We start from the raw sequence: 22,230 nt of genomic DNA on the forward strand, positions 1-22,230 counted from the left end.
GTACCCCCTACAATGTACCCCCTAGTTGGGTAAACACTCGTCTAACTTTTCTGTTCTGTTAGACTGAACCGGACAAAAAGATCACAACCCTGAATTAAAGTATAATTTTTCAGTTATTTCTATTATTTTTTATTGCGTCATGTTGGCACATTTGGCGACTACATTTTCTTTAAAATGCTGAAATTTATCCGCAAATATTGCTTTTATTGTCTAAAGCAACGACAAAATATTTGTAGCTACAGTACATGATTAGACGGACTTGGGATAATATATTTACACGTTTACTGCAGTGATATTATGTCAAGATTAGAATTTCAATATTGCTGCATGGGCAGTGGGCATCCCACAATTTCTGTAAAAACGCACTACTGTATTCTTATGTTTTTCTTTTTTTTTTCTTTCTCATATCGAGACAAAATAAAATGACAAAACCACCATTAGAACATGAAGTTTCACTGTTGTCCAATAGGGGACAGTTTCAACTTGCAAATCGATGTGAGGGATGATCTGTCGGATAGCACAGTACAGTACACTACTGTGTACACTTGGCTTTGCTCCCATCCGTTCGACATTTTAATGGGAAAAAGATCTAAATCACGTGTTTAAACAAAAAAGAAGTGCTAAAACTGTAAAACCACACAAGTGAAGGAGGCAGGCAGTCAAAGTCATGTGTAACTGTGCGTTGAGAGTAATCTGTCAAAATAATATCCCTACCTTGTCACTGAAGAATTTCCAGAGCCACATGTGCACTTTGTGTATCTCAAAAAGGCATCCTGTTTATGTTTCAACTCTAAAATATATCAGAACTTGAGCAGTTGCAGACCTCCTCATCTGTGATTCCAAATGATACACAGTAGCTTCATGTTTTGGAATCTCAGTCTTGTGAAGATTTAGGTATTATATGCTACTCAGTCCTACTCATGTAACTGACTAGTGAAGAGAAACAGACACAAATGACGTACTGGACCCACAAGTCCTCAGTCTTGATCTTTTTATCTTGCCAAAACTTGTGTGTATATTGGAGAATATCGAGTGGAAGAAATGTTAAGTGTTTAGAATGCAGTGCTCCTTTGATAGTGATGATGCATGTGAAAACCATAAATAGACAAACAACTGTTCCTCATGTTGGTCACAGGACTTTATATGAAATATAATGCATAATTATTCTTGAATGCAACCTTGAATTCATTACAAAACCACCTATCATCCATCCATCCATCAAATTTCTGCACCACTTGGGCTTTATTTTCATGCCCAGTGCAAGTCTAGCGCATGGCGTGATCCAAATCTGTGCAGAGGTGGGCTCGACCAAGTTTCTGTGTTTTCACAGACACAGTTAAAAATGGGCGTTTTGCGCCGTTTTGGGCGTGACCACAGTTGATTTTATTCGCTGCTCATCAAAGCTGCTACTGTCATAACTTTTAAAAATGACGCACAAGAGGTGCAAAGTCAGATAGTATGCCTCTGTGTATGATTTGCATACTAAATAGAGATGAAGAAATCATCATCATGAAGAAAACAAACACTGATCAGGATTTACAACAAAACAAACTGTGCCACATGATGGAATTAAATGGATTACAGGTAACCAACTCGTTATACAGGAGGTCCTCAGTTTACACCTGAGTTTCAGCAGCGACCGGATTTGTGTGCAAGTTGGAACACGCAGAATCACTGAGGAACAAACACAGTAGTAAGATCATGATTACAGTTAATATTTCTATGAAAACACCCCTAGGCCATAAATATTAAACAATAGCATGCAAAACAGTATGGTAAATGAACGTGTCTTAATGTGCTGCTTACTGACATACCGTATTCCTAAAGTGCTCCACAAGCTAGCTCATTGCATGCTATTTGTACTTCAAAATGTCAATATCATAAATATTCATGTTAAAACACACTTATGCGGTCTTAATATAAAACAAATTAAATATCTTATGTATGGCTGTAACACGGCTTCTTGTCGCACTCCTTGTAAATCTAAAAAAAAAAAAGACACTTGACATCAGTATGGATTTTTTCTTCAAGAACAGAAGCTTTACAAACATTCTCGTAACAAAACAGATGCTTTGACATCAGCTCTCTCTGTCAGTCGTTAGCCATCGATCCGCCTTCCAGACTAAAGCCTCCTTCCTCCACTTCCGCCTAATCTCTGTTTGTGTGTGCTCAGCCTCACAATGGATTACTCATTGGTGAACAGACAGGTAGACGGGCTTGGCTCAAATCAGACAGGTTCAAACAAATACCCTCCTTTTCCCATATCACAAGCAGACAATGACAATCCTTTCCTCCCTCCTGTCACCATGTCAATTGGCAGAAGTTGAAACCAACGTAGTGGACTCTTTGACCTTGAGGGCACTCCCGCAGGGTGTGTATGTTTATTTACGTAAAGTAAAAGCAGGAAGTTGGGAAACAAATGACAGAGGTGAGCTAAAAGAGGACAACATGTTTTGAAATGAATGGCAAGGAAGACTTGATTGGCGGATGTTGAGCGGATCACAAGGGGGACGGTGTTAACAGGACCAATGGAAAGCTGGTCATCTTTCTGTCAGTTTCACGGATGTCAGGATGTTCGTCACACCTGGTGAGGCTTTTGGGTATAAGTTTGAGTTTCAGCCTCACCCGTCCGTGAGGTTCTGCTCTGGTATGTCGGTCAACAGTCAAGATTTGACCAGGTGGGAGATTGTGGCTTTTGTTGCCTTTTGTGTCCGTTCTCCTATTTCTTTTACTTTGTAGTTTGGAGTGGAGAAAGCCGTGGTTTGTCTGATATCTTTAATTGGTTACAAGCTCCACCCTTGACTCAACCTGCCCAGACAAATTCCTTTGCAAATGTGCACGTAATTATAACAGGTGCCTTCTTTTTTTTTTTTTTTTTAAATCAGACTCACATACCACAAAAGTGACTTCAGCTACCTTTTGTGTGCATGTGTCGGTCGATGAGAGCATTTACTGTACTCCACAAGTACGCATGTCATATTACATGTGAGGGCTTGTGTGGGAGTTTTGTATGGAGGTCACTAAGGGTGGAAAGCAGCTGGGGTTGCAGGATGTGAAGCAGAAGTGAGGGCGGGATGAATCACAATGGGAAGAATGAATGCACAATCCAACTGCTATCCTCTGTGGCCTGGATTGTTTTGAAAAGTCTCGGCTAATAATAATAAAATAAAATACAAAATAAAAATAAAAAATAATCACCATGGTTGTATAGCACTTCTAGAAATAACGTTTCTCGATGCATGTATAAAACACCCAACAGCAAAGGGTTTGACGTAACAAAATAACCACATTCAGCACTGTGACTTTTTTTTCCAGTGCAAAGGGCTCTCTTCCGTAAAATGTCCATTTAAGGATGGTAAATTGATAAACAGCAAACCAACATTAAGATGAAAAGCCTTGTCTGCCATCTAGTGGTGAATGGTAACATTACAATTCAAAATTATAACAGGTGCCTTCTTTTGGGCAGGTGCTGCATATTGTCCGTTCGTCAGCTGCAAATTTGCCTATTTTCTGATTTTTGTTTCTTTTTTTCTATTTTTTGTTTTGTTTTAATTACCCCCCCCAAATGGGGGGGGGGGGTTATTCATCAATGGGCCAAATTGCTGCCAGTTGCCAGTCCCTGATCTAAGCTATCTAGCCAACCACAAAACCTGACCCATGCCTCACGCTTGCATGGCAAAAACAGACCATGTCAAAAAAAGAGATTTTATTTGAGCCCTTGTGTAACACTCAGCACAGTACCAGACTGTGATGAGTGTGAGATTTGCCTGTTCAATCCTACCAAGTGTAGTCAGTTTGTGGCTCTTCCCACGGGCTAAAGTCGATGAGTCACCGCTGCTGACCTTTCTTCTCTGGTTTCTGAATAATTGAGGCTTCATTATTTTGTGAATTGCTTGTTCTTTGGGATGAAAGTCATTTGCGCCATCGAGTACAAGGAAGCGCTTGGGGCAGATGGACGGTCTGAATGGAATTTGATTTCCTTTCATATTGTTGAACTGTAGTCGGCAGGCCAGGATTCAGTCTACCGATGCAGTATCACTTACTCTGCTGATGGTTTTTGGAAACAACCAGTGAAGTGTTTCCATTAGACTTTAGGTTCATTCGTGGTCAAGTTTCTCTCATGCAGCTGGAGTCAGGATCCGCCGTGTACAGGAAACCTTTCATCTCAAGAAAGTCATGACCTACATGTAGTCAAACACTGCACGTGCCTCTTCCCTTGTGCCTCATTTGATGGTCATCCCTTCACTTTGCATTTTTGCTAAGCTAATAATATCCATACATTTATTCATCTAAGTTCCTCTGGACAAGAGACCCCATTGTGTGAGCTGAGTTCTCAAGAATAGCCGAGGCTGCTCCACAGAGAACCTGCACTCACCCAACTAGGCTGAACCAAAAGCTGTGACATTTTACAGTGGAAACTTGTGGGTGTTGGCTTCTTAGCTGTTGTTTATTACAAAACAGATGTGCCAACCCGGGCCAAAGACAACCAGTAGTACTGAGGTTTACTCCAAAAAAGCTAGCAGGCATGTGGAAACTTGAATGTGCACTTTCAGCTACTCTGGGAAATGCAACCCAGCTTCTTCAGGGCTTGTGTTTAACCTAACTTGTCCTATTTGTTTAGGGGAGTCTAAGATTAAGCATTTCAAAGTCTTGGGTTCTTGTAGAACAACATTTGAGAATTTGAGGTGGAGAGGTAGCTTCGAAGTGGCGTTTCATATTTTAATTCCAGCATATGACATCGCTGTTAACAGGGACAAATGTCATTGTAACACTGTGATCTCAAGTCTTATTCCCCCGATTCTCAAATTTTCAGAATGACCTACCACTGCCCGTAATATTATCTACCGGCCTCCCCATTTAAGTAATGGATGGAGCCATTCTAAAACAGGTGAACAATATCAATCTGAATAATATCTTCCGCGCATTTAAATTGGGATTTCCTTTGTGATGCACTCACCAAACAATGTCCCTTCGCTTGAAGGTGAAATGCCTTAACAGATGGAGCTAAACAGAAAAATACCCACTGTGAACATACACAGGATGCTGTTTAACGAGGGCAGGAAGGTACTATTGACGCATGTCGGGAGGTACCATTCTGTCAGCGCTTCTCAGGAAGGTAGAAGTCACTCGTCTGCATTTCTGATCATCTTCAAATCCCAGAGAGAGGAAGTACCGGCAAATCCTTTTCACTATTTTTGGCTTGTTTTTTTGGCTGTTATTCACGATGCTTGCAGTGTTTCCTCACTTTTTGTGAGCCAAAGCACTTATTTTAAATTTTTTTGCCCCCAAAAGTTTGAACTCAGAGGTGCCACAGCAAGGCAGGCAATTGGTTGGTGCCTTCAGCCATTTTCAATGGCCTGCATTTGATCAACATTTGCTAGTTTGGAAGTAAAGATTCCGATTCAGAGCAGGATTGAGTATCTGAATAAACGTACATGCAGTTTCACTTTTCTCTTTTACAGTCAACTTACTTTAGGCCAAGGCGGGGTCAATGATCAACCCTATCTTGCAGATGGCGCTTCACCTTTCAGGATGTGTATCTTTCCTCTATCCATCCATGGGATGTGCCTTCATCACCTTCCATAATCATCACCCTTGCATCTATTTTCTCCTCAAGCTTTCGTCTTGATGTTTGGCCAAGTTCACTGAGGGACAGCCTGCATTCTTTCTCTACACATAATGGCTGACACAATAACAAATCTCAAATATCAAAGACTGGCAGAAAGGAAGAAAATACTGCAAGGTATACATCGTGGGGAATTCAGTCAAAGATGACAGAGGCAATCATAGTGCACACTGTCAAAACTGCATGTAAAAAGACTTCTAATAAGTAATTATGCTGACATCGTTCCAAGCTATGAGTTATGAGCCCACTCCCTCCCCCAAAGGATGTGCTGCGAAAGTTCCATTATATCACACCCTCAATAAGATGAACAAAATGTCAGAATGTTTTCCATTGCTGACATTTTACACTTTTTGCCTCTTCCTCCTGCACCTCCCACCGGGGGCACTGCCTGAGCTAAAGTTTACTGCACAGGACTGCTATTGCATATTTCCTTCCCTCAAATGCATCCACTTAGAGCAGGGGTGTCAACCTCATTTTTATCGCGGGCCACATTTTAGTCACGGTTTCCCTTGCAGGGTCGTTATGAATTTTGGAAAACCATAAAAATGTTTTATCACCTCCACATATTACAAACACAGCACACAAAAAAAAGTGATGGATAACTAGTTTTAAAATCAGAGGTCAAGAATAATAACTGTTATTGTGGGTTACATATGGCAATTTGAAATTTTGGTTCATGGAACTTGACATGCTTGATTTGCTTCACCGGCCACATAAAATGATGTGGCGGACCAGATCTGGCCCCTGGGCCTTGACTTTGACACCTGTGACTTAGAGCAAAAATTGCAGAATCACACATACGGATTGAGATGCTTGGACGTGCTAACACAAGACCGTGCGGTTGAAAACAGCTGGAAATGTCTGTGGATTGATGTGCAATACAGTCCAAACGTAGACTGTCATTTGAATGTACACGCGCTGCACACGGGTCAGTCATCTGTGTGTTCTGTATGCTATGTGATTTATTACGCACACGTGAAAAAAAAAAAAGAAGTGAGATATGCTCATACTTTTCCAAGCGAGAATATTCAGCATACCGGTATATCAAGCCGATTTACTGCCAAAAATGCTTGAAAAGGACTCCCATGTGTGGTTATAACACAGCCAATGACTGTGTACAGTACTGCTCATGCACATGTAAGAACATGTTCAAGTTCAGCAGAAGCGTTTCACATATGCCAGGATTGATGATGCAAATGCAATTAGAAATCAAACAGTGCTAGATTCAAGAGGGAAAAGTCCCAAACCTTGCTCAACTCTAATGGTAGTGTAGTGTTTAATCACTAGGTGCGTGTGTCCAAAAGGCTGCGTTCATAGTCAGTGCCTTTAGCGGAACAAAAGACGTATTTCAATCCCGAGTGTCACATTGGAATCCAGACCTTTGTTCAATCCCACTTGAATTCCAGCATCCTTCCCAGTCCATTTATCCCACCGGACCTCCTACTGCCTTTGTTTCCACTTGGCTTCTGTCACACAACACGCATACAAATACTGTGTTTAAGTATTTTTGGTGCCTTCTCTGTGTGCCAGAAGTTCTCTAATCTCTTCAATGGCAGAAACTCTTTTAGCCCCAATGAGTCTCAAAGTTTAAGATGTCCAAAATACTCTGCCAGGGATTTTTTTCCCACTTTTTTTTCTTAAAAAAAAAAAATAGAAAAGAAAGAAAATGGAGGAAATTGTTCCATTTGGGCCATTTGTTGATAACAAAGAAAACATTTGAAATCAGGTCTCGGAGTGCAAATAGACGCTGTTATTGTTTCTGTTAAAAAGTGCTGAAAACGGTCACCTATGAAAACAGCACTTGCAAATATGCATTAAGTAAACTGGAGCAATATAAAGAGCGTTGATCCACTTGTGAATTTTAACATTGACATACATGTCATATTTTCCTCAAATAGTTGCCAAGCCAGAATACAAAGTGCAAAATAAATCAATCCATCAAACTTTACTTATATAGTACTTTTCATACACAAGAATGCAACTCAGAGTGCTGTACAATGCTTTCAAACATTTCAAAATTACGGAAACCAAAAAATATGCAAATGCAATAAATGCATAATGCTCAATCTGCGCAGAATAGTAAGCACTATTTAAAAATTGAAATATTGAACCTTCCTTACTGTTTACTGGGCCTGAAATTACTCTTGCCCAATTGGTTTAAATTACGGTAAACGCAATGGGTTTTTTTTCTGACTCTATTTTTGTTATATAATGATCGACACATCTTTTATGTAGCATATTTGGACTATATTTCATGTGGGGTTTTTTTCTCTTTATTCTGCCACAATTGTACCAATAGAGAGCCGAAATTTGGAATTATGTCACTTGAACCTTGCAGTCCAAACGCGGCCACTGAGTGGGAAAAAGAAATCTCTATTTGGAGATGACGCACCCAGTGATGAATTGGGGAACAGCGTTTATAAGACTGGAGTCTCGCTATGTCAAAGTCAAAACCCAGACCTACCGTATGTCAATTAAGGATGCTCAAAGGACAATTTCGGATAAGACAATGAGTAGACAATTATTTGGTGATGTTACTCCTGATTTAGGATTTAAACTATAGCGTTTTCAGTCTTTCACTTACTTCGGTCTTCATGAGTTTTGTGTTGACAACATTCATCTTCTCTACGTGCAACTTTTTCAAAACACAACAAAAAATGTTGTTGTCATATAAGCACGCAATAAGTTTGACTGACTCTCTAGCCTAAAGGCTCTTAAAAGAAAAAATTGCCAAAGAGCAAAAGTCGATTGAAGATCATCCTAAATCAGATGGTATTCCCCTGTGGTGTTTACAACCTCATATCTATGGCTGACAAAGTGGGAAGAGGATGTTCTGTACTTAAAATGTATTTCCGTCCTTGCAAGGAGAACTATTCTGTCTCACATCCAAGATGCTGAATGGTGAACACGAGCTACTTTACTATTCCTGGTTGGGGAAACTTGACAGGGGAGGCGTGGGGAAAGAACACAAGTGAAGTAAGTCAAGTTGGACAGAAGACGCCTGAGGGTTTTTCTGTTGCGTTCACTTCACAATTAAATCTCACAGTGGATATACAGTAGAAGAGAAGTAGAAACAACTAAGTAAATCTGTAAAACAAAAACACAACCAGTGGTTTTGGTGCTAGAACAATCATTTAAGTTGGAATAACTTTAAAACTTGACATTTATGGCAACAATGTTAGCCCAACAAAAGAAGCACGCAAAACAATTTGGTGAGGTGTTTCTTTCTTATATCTTTAACTTGGGTGACCAATACAGGCGACAATAGTTCTGTAAAATTGGTTCTTTGTTGTGAAAGTGGTAAAGGTTCACAGCTGCAAAATTAAAAATCCATCCATCCATTTTCTGAACCGCTTGATCCTCACGAGGGTCGCGGGGGGTGCTGGAGCCGATCCCAGCTGTCTTTGGGCAGTAGGCGGGGGACACCCTGAATCGGTTGCCAGCCAATCGCAAGGCAAAATATTGAGTTCAATTGCATGATTGAAGTTTGTTGACATTTTGAGTTTGCCCAACTTTTTTTTTTTACAATTTTCTGAAAATGTGTCTGTAGTAGTTGGATAATTAACATCATAATCATAATATCCACCCCCATGCCACCCAAGACCGGTGCAAAAATGAGATCTCACTTGCTGATATGTACTGTATGTCAATCAAAGGGCAAACACAAAGGGGGGTGAGGGGGTAGATGAAAGTCTTGCACAGATTAACAATCTGTTTGTCAATCAGAAAATAAATCCAAAAGGGAAGGACTGACATCTGGTCTTTTTTGTCTTAATCAAGTATGCCATCTACACATCTTTCCGATCATATGAACAGGAAGTAGTGCGCCCTTAATGATTACCATCAAATGAAATGACTGAAAAATATCTTTCATTGAACAAATAACATTTGAGGAAGAAAATGTACTGTAGGTCTGTGCTTCTGACCGTGTTTAGGCCAGACGTGTTTAGGCCAGATAGGGCCTTGCTGTCCCTGACCGTTCATCACTGGTATTAAAAAGAAAAAAAAATAGTAAAGAGCAAACGCAGGCAATAGCATTATTGTGAAACCCTCACATTGCCGGAAACGCTGCACTTCATTACAGTACACTTGACAATAATGTTTCGGGCTCATTTGCGGCGCCGGACCGTCAGACTACTCGTTGGTCGAAGTTGTCTAACTTTCCAGTTTGCGTTTGGGGAGCGTCGTCGTTGATTTTATTCCAAATTAACGGAAGATACCGCACGGCACAAAAATAAATCCTCAATTATGCTCTAACTGGGATTTTATTTTTCAAACTTGGGAGTTCGTCGCTCCAGGTTCATTTTGTGGATGTACAGTCATATTGAAACGCCGCAGCAACACATTAGTGTTTTAATTTTTTTGTAATTAGGTAGGTGGACCAGTCCCTTTGTCGGTGCAGTAATGGAGAGCCACTTGCTGCTGACATGGATGCTCATGTGTTTGCTCCCGAAGACTTTGAATGCACAGGCTGGTGCACCTGAGGGAGGTGAGTCAAAATTATTATTATTATTTTTTAAACAGAAAGGTAAGACACTTATAAAAATACGCTAGCACAATCGCGTCCAGTATATTTGAAGGAAGGACCCCACAATAGTGGTAATCAAGGAAACGGCAGAAAAAAAGATAAGGGACAGAGATGGCCGTTTTGATTTTTTATGAACGACTAAGCGCAGTTTAACCAATTTTTTTTTAATTAGATTTTTTTTACTATAATAATGACGATGCTAATGTAGAGGGGCTGGGGGGGGGCAGAGAGAGAGAGAAAGAGAGGAGAGCGTTTGTATATGTGTACAGTATATAAATACATCTCAATATCGGCATTATTATTTAGAATTAGTTATATTCTGTTACTATTGACTATTCCATTTAATTCTGCATTAACGTGTGTTTATTGGCCAATTCTAGTTGTTTATTTGGTATTGCTTAAGATAAAATAATAATAATAATGAAGCAATATCACATGATCGGTATTGATCTACTCACCAATCTTTTTGTAACAGATTCACTTACTGGTTCAGTAATTGTTTTCCAAAGTAAAAGCAGATGTTTTATTTTGATTAAAAAGAAAACAATAGACTGTCTGTTTTCATGAAGGACAACATAAATCAGAGAATCTTTAGTTTCATAAGGATTATGACACAACACTGTACAATTCCATCCAGATATCTTGATCCTAATGGTTTCAAGCTTTTTGTTATATTCACTTTTCTCTCTTGTCTGTCTGTGTATGAAAAAACCATGATGCATCATAATGTTATTGAGACTCAAATAGATGGTTCCTTCAAAACAAAAACCTCAAGCATTCAGGAGGCTAAACTCAGTGGTACATTATAACTGCTGAGTCTGTCATTGAGAGTTAATATAGTTGTTGTGAGTGAGATGCTGCCACTGTGCTATGTCCATGAATAGGTGATGATCGTGTTGAACCCCCACAAAGTTCAGCAGCAAAAAAGAGCTTTTGCACCTGTCTAAGTGTCATCTATTCAACCTTAACAGATAGAAATAAAGGCAAATCTGTCTGTTTGCAGGGAAATTTAGAAAACAATGGCCCTTTAGTGTGAAATGTAAATTAGAATCTTGCAGACTATTTTCTGTAGTACCTTAAAGCCATCTGCACTTCACATTTGCTTATAAAAAAAATCTCCCATGTGTTCTGCAGGTTGCGAAACCACAGGGTGGGTTGGCTTCATCTTTCAATCAGGAGTCCACCAATAAATCTGGAATTCATTTCTTGTGGGTTAGGGGTAATCTCTGCACTCTACACAAACTCGGAAACGGATGCAAAATGTGGACAAAAATATTGAGACACATCTTAACAGTCACATAATCAGTCAGATTTTTGACTGACCAGTTTGCCTCAACGTGCTGTACTGGTGGTATTCGTACTCACTCTCATGCTACCAGAAAGAATCACTGCTCAAAGTCGGTTGTATTGGATTTTTTAGTACAATTTTCTGATATTTAGGTGGAGTATCATTGTTCAAACGATGCTTAATGTTTCAATGACTCGCAGTAATATTATTTCCATGAAGGCCTATCACGTCTTAATGATGTTCATTATGGTGGTACGTGGAGCACTCAGTATTTTTTGTTGATGGCATTTGGTGTGAAAGGTTTGAGAATTACTGGACTTGATCTTATCTCTTAAATTCTTAATCTTACCAAAATATTTTGATCACTTCTTTTTTTCCCCCCACAGTTCAAAAAGGCATTTTTGGATGAGTTTGATGTGGAACAAACTCACACCCCATGACCTTGAAACCCATCAAACTTTTTAGGAATAAACTTAACACAGAGAGACATCAAGCCCTCTCTCAGAATTGCCTCCATACTGTCCTCCATTTTCTGTACGTCGAGCCTTCATACTTTGGCTACAGATGTTTAAGAAAACAGCATACCTGCACAAAACTACAGATGGTGGTGAGGAAGGCGGTTGTTGTGATATGGCGAACCCCCCACACTCCAAAGTCCAAACAGTGAGACTTATTGGAAAGAATTCTCCATTGAGATAGAAAGACAAGCAGCAAGCATGTGTTTGGATGTGTTAGAAGTGTGTAAAGCTTCACACATCACTGCACATATTGAGACCTACGAGAAAAGGTTCTAATTATGATTACGATGATTCTTTCTGAGTGCATATCTGATCTGTGGCACTTACATGTTTGGTTTACTTTACTCCCTCTCATGGTCTAAAAATCTCACACTCAAATATGCCCTGTTAGGTACTCCCTCTATTGCTGTCACTTTTTGCAAAGCGTGCGTTACCATCCAAACATTCCTTGCCGTCTCTCACATGGAACTACCCGCAGACTGCCCCTCTTCTTTTTTTATAGCCTTCTCTGTTCCCTCTTCCAGCCTCCTTTCTACACTCACCCGACACCCTTTGGCCAAATAATCCTAATTTGGTACCCACCTCCTGCATGTCCCCTAAAAAAAGAAAATAAATAAAAAAATTAAACAAAGTATTTGAATCATCTTCAAATGGAATATCTTGTTTTTAGGTGATGATCTAGAAAATGTTTGTATTTCTGACAATAAAGAAAAACATAATAAACATACCCAGCCAAAACATGACCTCCTTCACATACATACTGTAACTCACTATCCTGAAAAACTGAGAGGCGACTCTTACTGCTGAGCTTGGGAGCTTTTTATAAGCACTCCGACTCTGATGATATCATATTGACGGTTTCACTTTGGGGTTGCTATATTTGTTGTGCGTCCGTCTGTCTTATCGTCACTGTAATTGCAGACGTTCATGCTTTAAAAGCAGTTTATATAACTTGGTGGGGGGGGGGGGGTTTCGACGTCAGATGCTGACTTTGAGAATGTGTAACGTGTATATTTGAGGCATGAAAGGAAACCGCTGAAAAGCTTTGAAATTGCTGAGACTGAGACTGCAGATGAACATCACAATCAACTACTGGTACTCGTTTGGAGAATCATTTGCAGGATGGAGATATGGAATTGTGGGGGGAGTTCAGAGAAAGAGATCCAGATGGGTGCAGATATGCAGTTTTGATGGTGTTAAATTATAGGACAAGATAGTGTGAAAACGAAAGAATGTGCTATCACAGTTTTCCATTTATACAGTTTCTTCTGAATTCTACAGAGCCAAAAATTCTGAATCAGAAAACTCATCCCAGCTGGGCAGCACATGTAACACAGAGTGGCCCAGTTATTGACAAGACTTTACAGTATAAGTAGAAAAATAAACACCAATTGCAATGCAGGCCCGTGTATTTCCTGCTGATTTTTACAAGTACAGTAGTAGGTAAAAAGCAACAAAAAAAATCCCTAATTTTCAAAAATAAGTACATCATCTCTGTCTGGAATATATCTGACCAAACAATGGTTGACTTCAAACTTTTTGCTACATTCATATTTTTCTACACAGTTCTTAACTGCTGCGAGGGGGACGTCCTTTTCCTGTTGGATTCCTCCGGCAGCGTTTCGTCCTATGAGCACTCCCGCATGCTCGACTTCCTGTCTGGGCTCCTCCTGCCATTTTCCCTGGGGGAGGATCAGGTGAGGATTGGCCTTCTCCAGGTGGGCACCCAACCTCGCGTTGAGTTTGGCTTTGATACCTTCCGCACTCAAAGTGGCCTCCAAGGGGCTTTGAGGGGCACCAAACCCCTCAGGGGGGACACCAACACCGTAGAGGCGCTGAAAATTGCAAAGGATCAAGTGCTGAGACCAGGACCTGTGAACGGGGCTCGTCCGGGGCTCCCGAGGGTGCTGGTGTGGCTGACGGATGGAGTGAAACCGGGCGACGTGATTGGCCCAATGACTGAGCTGAGGGAGGAGGGTGTGGCCGTGCTGGTGGTCTCCACCGGCCATGGTAACTATCAGGTGTTGAGGCAAGTTGCGTCGCCACCTGTTGAGAACCACCTGTACTTCGTGGACATTGATGACATGAGCATCATCTTAGAGGATCTGCGAGATGCCATCATCGGTGAGTTGGATGTATATCAAAGCCTAAAACTGAGAAGCCGTTTGAAATCTATTTCCATGATCCTATTGTACTTTGTATTTGCTGTACTTGGCAACCTTCTTTGCATGCGCCGCAAATCGTGCAAGAGTCACAGATTGTGATAAATAATGGAGCCATAGTTGCCAGCGACTGGAAGCCCGAGCTCACGTTTTTACTTTCCTGCTAATTTACTGAAGTTGTAATATAACTTTAACAAGCAAAACAACGGGTGCCCCCTTGTTTGATGAGACAGTGGTGGAACACACACTGTGGTAGTTCTGCAATTTTAGGTCCAGTGCAGAAGGCCTCAGATAATAATCAATCATAGCTCACTGGTTTTCTGGGTTTGGTCATGTGATATTCACAAGCTGAGCCCTTGGGCACTATGATGCAATTTGAAATGGATAAAAATGGGTGGATTTTGCTGCTTGATTCATCTTCTTTAAAATATTGATGAGAATATCATCTTTAGACTAGTGGGGGTGCATTGACCATATTATTGTAAAGAACATTTTTCCCTTTAAAATTACAACATTTACTGTGTATATCTATAGATTTTTTAACCTACGTAATGTAGAAAGGACTATTTTTCTTCTGCGGCAGCACAGCGACTCATATAAGAAGGTTCTGAGAAGTATTTAATGAAAATATTTGTATGATCTCGAAGTGCAGTGCAATGAACTAGTGGCTCGGATGTCTCCCACCCAGATGGAAGGTTGAATCCTGGCTCCAGCCTTTCTTTGTCCCCTTTGTTTCCAAGCCTTCCTTTGCACTCTTTGTTCCTCACACATTAAAAAAATATGCATGCTAGGTTCTTCAAAGACTACGTTTTCTTTTATCTGCCCTACAATTGGCCGTCGACCAGTGGAAGGTGCAACAACAGGCGAGAATTGTTGACATTTATACTGTACTGTATTTGTTTTAGTTAAATTGACAATGCGGCTTTCAGTGGCTGATGATGCCAAATTCCATCCATTTATTTAAATATAAACTCGCTCTGTTTTGCAAAGTCACCAACAAAGTCTTTCTCTTGAAACACTATGCCGAGTCAACAGTGGGCCTCACTTGAGCAAGGTCATTGCTCTTGGATGGACATAAACATTTTTCCACCAAACTGCAATGACCACTTGGAAGTGCCGATACTCATATCATAAGTTGCATTTCGATTTGCTCGAAGTTCCGTGCGTGCTTCTGCAGACACGGACACTGGACGGCAATCCGGACTCATGACTGAGCTCATGTGTAATGAGATAGTATGATCTATTCAGGGATTAATGAGTTGTTACATCCCACGCTACTGTGACAGACACGACACATACAGATGCATATATTCTTTCCTATATATAGACTGAGGAACACTTCCAGTTCTTCGCTGCCAGATTAGGTAGCTGCCTGGACCCCCCCAGGGACTCCTCGACAATTTTACATTCACACTGCTGCTCAAAGCCACATTGCATTGCATGAATGAATTAGTAATACTGTATGTGCACAACAAAGACCAACAGATCATTTTACATGCCCAGATAACACCTCTGTGTTATGTTATTATTTTGCCTCAAGGCCTGACTGGGTTGTCTATATCAAGGTCTTATTGCAGGGGTTATGAATGTATTGAGAAACCCAAGCTGGTCTGCACTCTGGTTTCTGTATCAAGCTGAGACATTTTTAGCACTCTGTCTTGCCCCATCGTCTGAATGATCGTGCGGTCTAGAATACCGAGAAATGTTTTTATATCGTGATTTTTGCATCGGGGGCAAGTACCGAATTAACTGCATAATTAATGTCTATAAATGTACTTGTTGTATTTACAGGTGTATATTTACTGTGTCTGCCTGACCTTGTGTTTGTGGTGGTACTCCCTATGGTATGCAGTGGCCCAAAAAAAACATAGTGGACTCAACTGCAAATTTTCTTCATTACGCTGTGGGATACAAACAACGTGATGATGTTTTCTGTCAAGCAACAAGTGGCAGTGCAAATGTGTTACAAAAAATTCCAGAAGTTTAATTAATGTACTGCAAAGCCCGTATGCTAAGTACATTGATGTTGAAAGAGTACACAGGACTGTAATTTTAGGATGTGGGCTCATACAGATTTGTATTCATAGAAAACATCACCTTTATGTACATATTTCTCCATTATGCCTTCCACAGAGATAATCCGTGCGGAACGTATCAATGTCCGGGATGTGTCGTCGAACGCTGCCACGCTCCAGTGGCGACCTGTTCTGTCCGGTTTGGCGGGCTACTATGAGATCCGCTTTGGTCCACTTCCATCAGGCGGGACAGGAACTGGAGGAAGCGGTCCTGGGACCAGTCCGAGCACTGGCGGGAGTCATTACGAGAGACTGGTTCAATCATCAGATTCCGACACTGTCAGGCTAACAGGCCTAAAGCCTGACACCACGTATACTGCCACTTTGACTCCAGAGTCCAATGAACAAGCTTTTAACACTCTGTCGGTCACCTTCACGACACAATCAGGTTGGATTTTAAACCTTGTAAACTTTGGAGCATGATCGCTTGCCGCAAATATGATCTTTGCTTATATTTTATTTGTTCTCGCTGTCCCACCAGAAATCCAAAGTCTGGCGATGGTCACGGTGTCAGAGTCAGGGCCAACCAGTGTTCGAGTGAGCTGGGCTCCTCTCCAGCCAGAGGCTGTCACAAGTTACTTCATAGAATACTCTGCCCTGCCCACTGGAAAGCTACATACTGTCATAGTGGACAGGCGGCAAAACTCCACGCTCCTCAAGAACCTCCAACCGGATAGCACCTACCTGGTCACTGTAAGCGCCCGGCATTCATCGGGGAAGGAGAAGGCAATGTCGGTCAAAGCCTGCACGCAGGAAGGTGAGCTGTACGAACAACTTGGTGGCTAACTAGCAGTGGCGGAGCATCGGGCCCAGCAAGGCCTTCTCTGCAGTATCTGAAGCACTGACCTCCATTTTCAACTTACATTTTAATATTTATTTCATGAAATTATATGAAATAGTTCACAAAAGTGGGCGGCCCGGTAGTCCAGTGGTTAGCACGTTGGCTTCACAGTGCAGAGGTACCGGGTTCGATCCCAGCTCCGGCCTCCTTGTGTGGAGTTTGCATGTTCTCCCCGGGCCTGCGTGGGTTTTCTCCGGGTGCTCCGGTTTCCTCCCACATTCCAAAAACATGCATGGCAGGCTGATTGAACGCTCTAAATTGTCCCTAGGTGTGAGTGTGAGCGTGGATGGTTGTTCGTCTCTGTGTGCCCTGCGATTGGCTGGCAACCGATTCAGGGTGTCCCCCGCCTACTGCCCGGAGACAGCTGGGATAGGCTCCAGCACCCCCCGTGACCCTAGTGAGGATCAAGCGGTTAGGAAGATGAATGAATGAATGAATGAATGAATGAGTTCACAAAAGTCTATTCTGTTGAATTTGTAGAATTTCTGTTGGCTGCTCCGCTTCTGTCACAGTCCTTGTATTGTTGTTTAAAAATTTTACAAGATGGAATTGTCAATCTGACCTGTCCAGAGCCTTCAGAAGTAGTAGTACTGACAGATGCAACTCAAACTTTACAATATTAGCAATTGGACAGTTTCTTTAACCAGTCAGATATGAAGCATGACTGTGCTGAGCTGTAAATGAATCGAATGATAAAAATCACAAAAAACACACTAACTTAGTGGTGGTAAAGAAGTATTTCCTCAGCAGGGATGAGGGAAATCTAATAATAGATTGACTGCAGGTGAAAATAATCTTCCTGCTGCAAGCATGTCTTCATGTTTTGGTCAGGATTAATGTTTATTCTCATTGTCCATTAACTAAAATAAAATAATAAAATATATCCATAACAGACTGTTCTATCCTACAGCTCGTGTGATGTGACAGTGTTGGTATGAAGAGGTTAAGTTAGGTAAATCCCCATGGCAGTTGCTCACTCCATTGGGAATTGGCTCTGGGATCAAGGTTCCTTCGCTAAGGGACCATTCCCTCATTGCAGTTGGTACCATGCTTGGGCATGCTTGAAAGAGGCCGGTTCGCTTGACTAACATGAGTGCTCCGATGTGTGCTGACGGGGAGTCCACTTCCTTTTCATGGGCGCAAAACCATGGCATGTTGGATAATCATTACGTACATTCTACCCAGTAATTTATGAAAACTGCCACCTTCTATTCTTGTATAGCTGCTGATTTCTGATATGTTTTGCAGAGACTCCAGCCCTGACTGACCTGCAGCTGACTACAGTGGACAGCCACTCATTGCAGGTTGACTGGAAAGGAAGCTTTGATGGTTTGAGGGGCTACTGGCTTACCTGGGAAGGGCAACAAAGAGTGGCACAGCGCTCTTCTTTCTACCTGCCGCCCAGCTCTCTGTCGACACGACTCACCAAACTTCCCCCTTCCGCAAGGGTTTGCGTGTCACCCATTTATAAGACAGCACGTGGGGAGGGACTGTGTTGCATGGCAAAATTTGCATCAGGTGAGCAGCATGCTCAGCATGTTTATTGTTCTAAAAAAATATACAGTAGTGATTGGTAGCTGGCAACCTGTGATTCACATGTGGTCTGTGCCCACACGCTGAGTGGCCCCCAAGCCGCCACTTCCTACAGTAAACCCCTCGCCATCACACATTCGGTGTTTGCTGTCGTGCTTTTTTGTCAATTATTTTTTCTTGTTTGTCCAGTGATAACCCGATATTGTTGTTTTCGCGTGTAATTCCACTTTCTGCCACTAGGGGTGGAACTGTTGTTTACCTTTGTGTAAAGTTGAAAAAATTAGGGAACAGAACGCTCAGTATTCCAAGATAACCCTCTTTTTTTTGCTGATTAGAAAAAGATTATTGAGCATCTCAATTGTCTTTACCTAACTTTCCTCATGTGAATTCTCTCAGTCCTTTCACAGATGTGTGGGTTCCCCATAAATTCTGCCGAGTAAGAAGTTGCCAAACAAACATCACTAGAAAAAGCAGAGTACTTTTATGCAGCTTGCTAAAAATGTGTTAAGTTGTGTAATGAAGTAACAACATATTTGCGGTGTGTACTGCTTAGAACATTGCTCTTGGAAGAGAACGTTTTCCTTTGACATATGGTGCACGGCACATTTGGAGGCCAATCATAATCAATAACAACTTTGCATACACCAGTTAGGCTCACTATTCTTTTTGTTGTACAGCTTAAGTCAGCACCACGAGGCAGAGAAACGACAGGGAGAAACAGCAGCACGGTAGTTGGACAAAGGATACCTAATTTTGTTAGAGTGCCTAAATCAAAGTGATACATATCACTGTGCTTAAATATGGGTCGTAGATGGTGTAGTAGGGGTCACTCAAACATTTTCAGTGGTATCAGTCTTGTAATGACAGGGTTTACTCCAATCTGTCCTTTTACCCCAATCTCACATCTTCGGGCCTGATTTAGATCTGAAAATATTGTAATCTTTTTTTTTGTGTCTACATACACTGTCAAATTCGGTCACTTGACCTATGTTTATTCAATGCAGCCATTCAGACTAATTCTGATTCCAGATCATTTTGATTCTGGCTGACATACATTGAGACTGAGATTAATCCGAAAACCGAGAAACATGCCTGTTACTACATATTAATCAAGTAATTCAAAAACAAGTTAATTAAACACAAAAATAAAAGGTTTTACTTTTCCTTTGGATCTGGTGCTGCACTTTGCTCTCATGCAAACTCACCATTTCATTATTATTTATGCTCATTGTTTTGTGTTCTCCTTCTGCCCTTCTAGATGCGTCAACGTACGGCTACCGATCATAATACTGCCGTAGCAGCGAGTGCACCTAACCAAACATGGAGGCTCACGGCAAAAAGAACAATGTTGACTTTTCATTCAGAATTCTTTCCCATTGCTCTCCTTGCTCCGTGAATATCATCCAGGAATGATGTGTAGCTTGGCGTACTGAGCACTCGTGTGGAAAACATAGACACTAAGGAGTGGTCCGCTACAATGTGGGGCATGCTGTCTGAAAAAAGTTGCAACACAAAAGAACTACTTGTGTTCATATTTCTATTAGCTTGCCTGGTTGAAATGTTTATACTCTGTGTTAATGCTTCCCCAGTCAGGTATAATTTTAGAAACATATCTCAATTTAAAGATTATTGAATAGCATCCAACAATCGTTTTTAATGCAACATTTTGTGTATAGCTGTTCTATTAGAGGCCCATTGGAGTTTGTTAAAAACATAAGCATTCAAACTAAGAAATGTATCTCAGGTCTTTGTTGAAAGGCTATGCTGAGTGTCCATTGGGTGATTGACGTGGCTTGTTTTGGAGACTATTTGTCACAAACGGGGCAGTATTGCCCTAAGCATTTGTTTTGATTATTTTATTTTTTTATTATACACCATACCTGTAAGAGAAAAGTTAACATTTTGGTCTATTCTTATAACAAGTACTTGTAAACATTGCATTTGGCAACTCCTAAATGACAATGCACTGTTCTGAAACAACCCTTCAGTGTGACCTTTGACCAAACAAGTATAATACAAATGTCTTGATTCCATCAGTAATATTTATTCACACCAGGTAACTGGAATATAATTAAAGTTATTAATAGTTAATACACGAGTATGTATTTTTCCATATCAAGGCTGTCACAGATTTAGTCTTTGCTGCCCTCTACTGTCAACAAGCACATCAGCTTACTTTTATTAAAACAGATCAACGTCCCCTAAGAGTTAAAAAAAAACTATTTTATTTTTCTCTTGACCTGTTCTCTAATTTGTCTACTCTACTCAGCTCACAATAAAGCCATTTAATGGTTTTTTTTGTATATCCAGCCTCATTTCTTGGGTCTTTGTAATTTTTCGGTCTTTTTAAATGACAACGGACAAGGTTCAGCACATTTTGACAATCCATTTATCCGTCCACTTTCAACACCACTTATCTTGAAGACGGTCGCGAGGAGTTGCTGATTTCGGGCAGAAGGCAGATTACACCCAAAAGTGGTCGCCAGTCAATCGCAGGGGATATATAGAGACAAACGACCATTCACATCCACACTGTCACTGAGTGGGAACCGATCCAAAGGTGGCCGCACCTGAGTCAGGCGTGTGTACCACTACACCAGGAATGTCCAAAGTCCGGCCCGCGGGCCAAATCCGGCCCGCGGTCGAATTTCATCCGGCCCTCGGCCCCTGTCATAAAATCAGTGCCGTCTGGCCCGCAGGTTGGGCGCAATGGAACACGTGTTGCATTGACTGAGGTCTCGTAGACTGGGGAGTGATGTTTCATAGAGTACTGCTTCCCTCTAGTGGCTAAATGAGTAATAGCATTCACTAAATGAGTAATAGTATTTAGACACTACAGGGCATCACTCACGAGTTAACAAGACATCACTCCGTGTTTATATTGACTGATATGTCATATTTCAAATGATCCTTGCAGTTGTGGTTATGTGTATTGCTTGTTCATTTCCCTGTTGTTCGAGTCAAAGGTTTTGTGACTATTGAAAAGTCATGGTGATACATTTTATGTTTCAAATCAACCAATTTGCACTCAGGAGACTTCTGTTTAAGAAAAAGTCAAGTGAATAAGCAGTTGCATGTGATGTACCTGTTTCAAATGAACCAAAAGAAATTCTTAAGATGGTTGAAATTAAAATAAAAATGGAAATGTAAAACAGACTGGCTTACTAAAATTTGTTGAACAATATTGTTGTTCAATGTAAAGAATGTCAGCAAAGGTCGCCCCCCCCCCCGACATTTTACCACATAAAATCTGGCCCCCTTGGCAAAAAGTTTGGACACCCCTGCACTACACTATCAGTAACTCACTAAAACAATGTTTTTAATAAGTCGGTTAGTGGGACTGCGTTTAATTTACTGTTGCCAAAACAAATACAAATTGTATAAACATGAATGTGTGTGGATTAATCCGAATATATAGAAACTTGCTTAATCTTGAATGAAATGGACACTGAAAGTTTGATTCAAAATTAACAGTCTCGTTTTTTTAATCACACGTTGAACGTTGACTGGGGCGGTGTGGTGAGCGACTGGTTCGCACGCCCGTCTAACAGTGCAGAGGTGTAAGGTTCGATTCTGCCTCCGGCCTTCCTGTGTGGAGTTTGCATGTTCAATTTAATATGCTTGGTTTTTTTAGGAATTCAGGAGGAAACCGGAGTACT

At 41.1% G+C, this 22,230-nt stretch overlaps 1 protein-coding gene across 1 annotated transcript; it reads left to right on the forward strand.

The window, feature by feature from the left end:
• Positions 1 to 2,307: 2,307 nt before the first annotated feature.
• Positions 2,308 to 20,283, forward strand: vwa1 (von Willebrand factor A domain containing 1). Its single transcript, XM_052059798.1, has 8 exons — positions 2,308 to 2,587; positions 8,492 to 8,602; positions 9,999 to 10,115; positions 13,527 to 14,084; positions 16,256 to 16,585; positions 16,679 to 16,954; positions 18,287 to 18,556; positions 19,830 to 20,283. Exons 3-8 carry the CDS (start codon positions 10,031 to 10,033, stop codon positions 19,856 to 19,858), a joined length of 1,548 nt encoding a protein of 515 aa, XP_051915758.1. The 5' UTR covers positions 2,308 to 2,587; positions 8,492 to 8,602; positions 9,999 to 10,030; the 3' UTR covers positions 19,859 to 20,283.
• Positions 20,284 to 22,230: the final 1,947 nt, after the last annotated feature.

The sequence above is a fragment of the Hippocampus zosterae genome, chromosome 2 (genome assembly GCF_025434085.1).
Source record: "Hippocampus zosterae strain Florida chromosome 2, ASM2543408v3, whole genome shotgun sequence".
NCBI classification, from domain to species: domain Eukaryota; kingdom Metazoa; phylum Chordata; class Actinopteri; order Syngnathiformes; family Syngnathidae; genus Hippocampus; species Hippocampus zosterae.